The sequence below is a fragment of the Elaeis guineensis genome, chromosome 13 (assembly GCF_000442705.2).
Source record: "Elaeis guineensis isolate ETL-2024a chromosome 13, EG11, whole genome shotgun sequence".
NCBI lineage: Eukaryota > Viridiplantae > Streptophyta > Magnoliopsida > Arecales > Arecaceae > Elaeis > Elaeis guineensis.
The window spans coordinates 44764668-44772280 of NC_026005.2; the positions used below are offsets into that span (position 1 = coordinate 44764668).

The following is a 7613-nucleotide window of genomic DNA, read 5'->3' on the forward strand; positions in this document are numbered from 1 at the left end:
ACCCGAGCACAAATCACAAAGGCTAGTTAACTTTGGCTGCGGTATATTGCAGCCCCAGCAGCTGGCTCATCAGCCAATTATTATATTGATTTTACCAAAAAAAATATTATCCAATCTTGATTTTACCAAAAAGATATGTTGGAAAAGGAGAAGGAAAAGGGGGAAGTCTCACATCATACTAGAAGCATCAGTGATAATACCAAGAGCACTACATTCCTGCAATTATTATAGATGGTGAGGTATAAAGTTACCATGAAAAAATGGACCCACAGAGCAATAATTAAAAAGAAAAGATCATATTCTCAGTGGGGCCTTTGTTTTGGTAAAAGACATCATTAAACTAGTACCAAATCCATACCCACCACCACTACAAACATCACTGATACTGCATAACCTATTTCAATATGATGCCGTTGTCTTTTCCTAGGACAATTAGCCAAATCTTTATTTGCAAAGTAATTTAAGATATCCAGTGCAATTAGCAGTTCCTTCTGTATCACATATCACCTTTTCCAAACGTCATTCAGAACAGCCTCTGAATAATGAACCGAACATCTTGAATTCATGCTGTTCTCTTCCTCTACTGTATAATTAGTCTCTCTTCTACGAGTCGATGAAGTTATGCTGCAGTATCTACAATAAAATGTGTAACCTTTCTCCCTTTATGTGTACTTGTATTACTTTTGTAGCCTTCTCCTATGAAGTAACGATGGAGAAGCAACTGATCTTGTGTTTATTGGTATAAAGCTCACTAACATCTCACTGATCCATGTAATCTGGCGTTTGAGAACTGTTGTTTTGAACTGAAGAATGAAATGAAGCATTCTATCTGTATTCTTCCGTTTTTGCAATGGATCTCTATATGATCGCAGAGATGCTGCTTTCCATTGGTGGAGATGCAAAGGGACTCTCTGGGAGCTCAATGTGGCCACTGCATTCCAGAGAAAAAACTTAATTAGAGGCATATCATTCTTGTGTGCATGAAAACAAGTCAGATACTGAAGCTTTATAAACTCAAATAATTCAATATTTTTCATATTTCAGTAAAGTTTTAGCAGATGATCAGCCGTTACAGGTAACCTCAGAAGTTGCAAGTGCAGAAAGATTGATAGAGTTTTCAAGATCGTGACAACAAAGATGCACCCAGTTCAGTGGTTTTAAGAATTTTGGCTCCAATTCTCAGAATATGAACACTGATGTAATATAATGCAATTTCAAATTACAACAAGAGACACAAAAATAGAGTATCAAGAAGTGAAAATATCATTAGTGATCAATAAATTAACCCGAAAGTTCTAGTCATTCTGCCCATTTCGTTATGGAAGGCAAATGCGCAAGTTGAATGGAAAAAGTAATGGATACTGATAAAAACTCTAACATGTAACTAATGATAAAAATGTTTTCGATGAACATGACATTTTCATATTATTTTAGCTTTATAGTTATCTTTTGCCTATCATTTACCTCTCCTGGTCACTGTAACCGTTGCTTGACTGTCTAGCTCTGTCATTGCTCGTCGAGCCACTATTAAGAGCATCAAGGGTATAGCTAAAATGGTCTATCAGTGGGAACTCAATGCCATCTGAACAATCATCACAAAGAAGTTAAATGAATAGTCTATGATGAAAATTGGAACAGGGAAAATAACATCTCTCAAGATTAAATTGTCACACCTTCTGTAACTTTAAATTCTTCCATGTCATAACTGGAATAAGGTTGCTGAGATAGCGGCTTTGATAAGTTCAACTCAGAGAAATGCCTTCTCTCAAGTTCAGATATCATTTCCTGCTCAATTAACTTGCTTTTGAACATCCTTGAACTATCGGATTCTCTAGGAACTGAAGAGAAAATGCATCATATATTAAAAAAAAAAAAGTTAGGATAGAAAGAGTATAAAAAGATCAAATATCAATCTTTGACAAGACAAAGTATTATGAAGCAAGACTTGAAGTGGCAACTGCCTACTTGTGTGAAGCTCAGGTTCCCCTTCAATACATCGAGAAGGATAGTACATTGCCGGCTTTAGTTTCTCCATATAGGTCCTGCAGTGTAAGAAAACTTCCATATTTGATAATAGAAAAACTACAATCCGAAGAAATAAATTGAGCATCAACTTTGTAGAACAAGTATGGGTAGATCAGCCACACATTAGTCAAGCAGTTAAACTGCATGCTATTTTGTGAAGTCCTAAGTTAGGGTAAATTAGCAAAGTCAACTCTAATGTCTCTACAAGATGGAGGAAACCTTAATGCAATGTCTATTATAACCATACTGAAGCAGAACTGTTAACTACCAACATAAGAAACAAAAGAAGTTCGGTTTCATAGCACAAACATGAATACTGTCTGCATATATTTTTACTTAATTATGGACCTTCTTTCCAGTTTCTAGCCAAAGAGACTGCAGCTTAGATTGTTTTGATCAGTGATATTGATATTTAATAGAATAAAACAATAGAAAGAAAAGGCACCTTAAATCTTATCCACCTAAAGTGCTTTCCCCTATGTTCTATCATAAAACTACATCTTCTCTACCAAAACCTGTACAATATATTCTTTCCTTTTGCTGAACTTTTTAGATGAGTAACATTGTGAAAGTTTCTAGTTATGAGTATTTAATTCCATCATGTAATTCCATCCTAGTGAACATGAGTTGTAACAACTGCAGTATGTACTCTTCAATTTGAATCCTAATCTCGAAATCCAAGTAAAATTGAATAAGAATGGGTTAGTGTTGTCAAACAATATTGCCGTAATGCTCTGGATAATTTGAAAACTGGTAGAAAATACTTTAGGTAAATTATGAATTGAGTCATGACAATGAGTATAACATACTTTATTCTTCCAGAAATTGAGATGTCCTTCAAGCTCTGTAGCATGAATGCACAAATGCTAATCAATTATACACGAGAATTCTTTTTGCTGTTTATAAGTTTTAGATACTTCTCTTTCAGTGCTTCTAATTGAAAGAATTTTCTGATTTCAATATTTTGAAAAATTATGAATACTATTGCAAGTTCAAGACTTGTTTGGTTCATAGGAAGTGAAGGGGGAAAAGTGTGGTCAACAAGAAGCGGAGAAAACCCCTCTTATTTGGTTGGAGTTTTTCAAAGAAAAAGATTGGAAAAAAAAATGTTCCCATAGGAAAGAAAAATCCATGTAGGACATGAGCTTTTGGAATTCTCATGGGATGGGAATTGGAGGCTCTTTTTTTCTAAAAATATCCTTGAAAACCATCAAAAGATCTATGGTTGAAATGAACATTTTCTCCATCACAACGCTTCAAAGCCTCCTCCGCTATGATCTATGGCCAAAAATATCCTTAACCATCATAAATTTTTATTTGCAAACAATGGTAATGTGTAGAATTGGATAAGATTTTTCCTTGTATTAAGGATTTAATACGCATTTTATATCGCTTTCCCAAGAAAGTGGATGCTTAACCAAACATATGCCAAAATGAGTCCTGAAGCTGACAATGAACTCTCCTAGACAGCAGAAATATTATACTTCAGTGAAAGAATGGAAGCAATTATGCATAGATATTTCTAGAACTTCGATAAAAAAACTCCCATTTTCTCAATGAAAAACCTTTGGTATTTATATATTGCAAGTTCTACAATATAGGTTTGAATTTCTAAAGTATAAACATTTAGTTAGTTTCTCTATATAAGAAAGAGCTTCTGCATATAAGATCCTAACAGAAATTTTGGGAAAAAAATGCGAGATGCATTTCAGCACAAAATCTGATTGTTGAAATTGGCAGTCGATCATATATACCTTCAGATTTATAACATAAGCAATGGTACTCAAATTATTCAAAAGCAGATTATAATATAAAACAAAAAATACTAATACAGAATGACAGTGGTGGAGAGACCAAGCACATATATATAACAAAAAATCCTGCTAGAATTTAGTTGCCAACTACAATAGGTTATAAGGAAATTAACAGGCATGCTGAAGAGAAGATACTTACCTGTCAATGATCCTTGATTTTTCCCTATATGGCTTAACCAGAACACGAGAATTACAAATAAAATGGGGATTCCGCTTCATCAAAATATCATGAACAGTCTGTGCATAATGGAAGCTCACAAACCCAAACATTCTTCTGTCTTGGCTCGGAATCCTCACATCACGAACTGGGCCATATTGTCTGATAAATAACAATGGATAAAAGGCATCAATATCAACAAAAATGAAGCAACAAATCTTTTTATATACAATCTGGCAGATGTTTGATAACCTGAAATAGTGGGCAACATCTTCCTCAGTAAATGTGCTATCTGCTGGAAATGTAAGATAGATTTGATGAGAACTCGCGACTGCTGAACCCAGATCACTTCTCTCATGCCTGCATTCCATATATCTGTGGGTATCTTCTGCTAGTATTACTGAATGCTGCCCATGTGGTCTGTTATCAAAACACGCATAGAAATGAAAAAGATAAATAGACACACAAGTAGATAAAACCCACCATGACAAATCTATAAATCCTCTCCACCAGTGCATTTTGTAAATTGAAGTGCAAAGTGATCTGAGGAAGTACACAACTAATGCCATCTATGCTACTAATTTTGTAAACAATACGTTTAATTTGTACCACATCTCTAGCAACCAGCACTCAAGTTAGAGAACTAAACTCGCATAATGCAGCCCTGATTTGGAAGAGTTCCACAATCGGGTGTTTGGTTCGCAACCGAAATCAGAATTGAAATGGATTGGAATCGGAATCGAAATGGCCAAATCCCTCGAAGTGTTTAATTCGTGATTGGAATCGAAATTGAAATCGGAATCAGAATGAAAATTTGAATCCTCAGAGGAGAGTAAGGATTGAGTTTTAAGTAGATTGAACCATTCCCATTTTACTCCATAATCAGAATTAGAACGGGACTTCTCCAAACGAAATGGTTGGAATAGGAGTCCAGACCCCAACTCCCGCCAACCAAACGCCAACCAAACACCCCTTAAGTGTATTAAAGAGGAAACTTGGAGGAAATTTCTGTGGAAGTACATAAATAACTACCTGTCTATGAGTCGGATGCTGTTCTTTAAGCGGGCAAGCAACTTTGTCAAGCTGAAACCAGCCTTCCCATGCCGCTGGCTCTCGGTAAGGTACCCCTCAGCCTGCAGATTCCTTCCATACTTCTCATAATACAGCATAGGTAGTGAGGCAATAGAAACAGGACTCCCTCTCTTTGACCTCAAGAGCTCTATGATCTCCATTTCTAGCTTCTCAAGTGAGCCCGGTGCGAATCCACGATCCTCATTTAGCAATTCATTCATGCCGGGGCTAAATACCTGCGAATAGCCATCCGGGAAGGACAGACCATGAGAGTACCTGCAGTTCACTCCATGCTTACAGAATCCCTTGATGTAGTAATGGCAAGTCTTCATAGGTAACTCTGACAGGCTCTGTGATCTCCTGCTGGTCCTACCAGTCATCCCACCAGCCAATGCAGCATCTGGGTAGTAGTAACTGCCCATGGGATTCGCATTATCCAATTGCTCATCGATGCCCGAGAATTGAGGTTGGTTATGAAGAGAGTAGTCATCTCCAATTGAATCTGTATACAGTCGTGGCCCAAAATCTAAACTCTGAACTAGAGTGTGCTGATCAGGAGCAAGCTGAGGATCCCAATAGTGAGTAGCGACATGAAAGGTGGCAGGGGAGGAGAAGGGGCGTGAGCCAGAAGGAGGATATGAACCGAACTGGTGGGAATTGTTGGGTATGGAATGCATTTGAGCAGAAGTGAAATTCTTTGGGGATAGCATGCTTAGCATGGCCTTGGCATCATTTATCTTGGATAGCAATATATTTTCATGCCCAATTGCTAGCTGCAACATTTCTTGCTCTCCAGGTTCCTTCAAGAGGATGCACCCCATGATCTTAATAGCATTATCGGGCTCGAGCTTCTGAACTCTACTAGAGATGATCTTTGTCAATTCGGCAAAATCCATATCACAGTACTTAGTCTCTGTGTGGCAAAAGAAAGGAATTTAAGTGTGGCTGATGTAAATACATGATGCCATATAACTAGAAAATGGAGCAGGAAAGAAGACGGCATGAGAAGAAATTCTAAAAATATGCTAACTGTTGACTACTCCAGAAAAAATTATGGAATACCGGAGTTCCTTATTACCTTTTCCTAGTAATTTTGTTGGTAAACACCTTTTATTAATTGAGAAATCCTAAATAAAAGAATGCTAAATCTTGGTTATATTCAGTGACCCTAGTAATTTCCCAGAGCCCATTCTAACCACAAATTATGAGTAAAAACAATGAAGAATAAAGCTAGCATTTTATAGAAAAAGATGCAGATCAATAATAATAGACAACTCTTTTTTTTTTTTGGTAGAGACAACTCATATTTAATTGAAAGCCTGACTCAACTAAAAAAAAAAAAATTAATGTTATTTGAGGAGAGATTTTCCTTCCATTTTGAGGGAAGAAACAATCCCCTGCAACAAGGAAAAAGCGGAGGAGGAGCAGGGGGAAGTAGTGTGGAAGAGAGAGCGAGATTCTACTTTCTTTGAAAAAAATAGAAGGAAAAAATCCACAGAAATCAAATAACTGTAAAGAAAGTTGAAACAAAAAACATCAAAATACTCATTTTATTCACCTTTGAAAAAGCACCATTTGAAAAGAGAATCAACCAAGCAAAACACAGCTGAAAGTTTTGCAACCCATCCACTTCCCAAAAACTAATTTTCAATACCCCACATCAAAAAAGAAAGAAATATGATTCCAAACACTTCTTCGAGTAAAGTTCATGAAATCTAAAAAATAAACATCATAATATGCGGCTTTTAACCCAACCAATCCTAACACATCTTTAACCAACCACATAATTGTCCTCATCAACTAAAAAGTTATCATCCAAAAAGTTGAGTCACGGCATAAGGACAACAACTAAGACCCATCACTAAAAAAATGATTTTTGAACAAGTAGAGACAAAAACAATCATTATGTTCTACAATCTATACAATAATGGATGAAAAAGTATTTAAAAAAAACATTTATATATATATATATATATATATGATCGGTTTAAGAAATGTACCTTCTCCAACCATGGCACAGCATCCTACCATATTGGATAGAAGAAGAGACTTATTAAAACTCGGACACCCGAATCCTTCTCTTTAATATTTTTCTTCTTCTGTTTGTTAATGGAGTACAGGGTGGATTTGTCGTCTGGGGAAAATCTCGGGGCTAAATTTAAATCCATCCTACATTTGACAACCGATAGGCGTGCTTGATTTTTATCCAAAATGACCAAAACGCCACTAAACCGTCGCCAATGACAGGTGTGATTTAGTTTCACGGACTTTGATTTGGGAGGAAGTGTTAGGGGTATTTTAGACATAAGAAATTTTCCGTTGCCCGGTTCCACCGGCTGAAAAGGAGGAATTGGCGGTAACGGGCCACGGGGAAATTCGGGGCGTTACGGCTTCCCGTTAGACGAGGGCTTTTCCGTTACGGTTACCTCTTCGATTTTTGACTCTGTTGTTAATGCAAAATGTTTTAATTACTTAGGTGGACAAAAAGGAAATAATTGATGGATATTAATTTGATAATTGGATGGACTCTTTCCATTGACACACGA

General features: G+C 36.5%; 1 protein-coding gene across 2 annotated transcripts; it reads right to left on the minus strand.

Moving 5' to 3' along the window:
* Positions 1–275: 275 nt before the first annotated feature.
* Positions 276–7192, minus strand: LOC105033906 (zinc finger CCCH domain-containing protein 18). 2 transcript variants are annotated; one of them, XM_010908880.4, is made up of 8 exons: positions 7068–7192; positions 5029–5980; positions 4249–4416; positions 3979–4158; positions 1966–2042; positions 1674–1838; positions 1465–1582; positions 276–931 (listed from the first exon to the last, which is right to left on the minus strand). In XM_010908880.4, exons 1-8 carry the CDS (start codon positions 7096–7098, stop codon positions 859–861), a joined length of 1764 nt encoding a protein of 587 aa, XP_010907182.1. In that variant the 5' UTR covers positions 7099–7192; the 3' UTR covers positions 276–858. The 2 variants fall into 2 exon arrangements, with proteins under 2 accessions (XP_010907182.1, XP_010907183.1); XM_010908881.4 differs by lacking the exon at positions 7068–7192 and adding an exon at positions 6626–6877.
* Between the last annotated feature and the right edge of the window lie 421 nt (positions 7193–7613).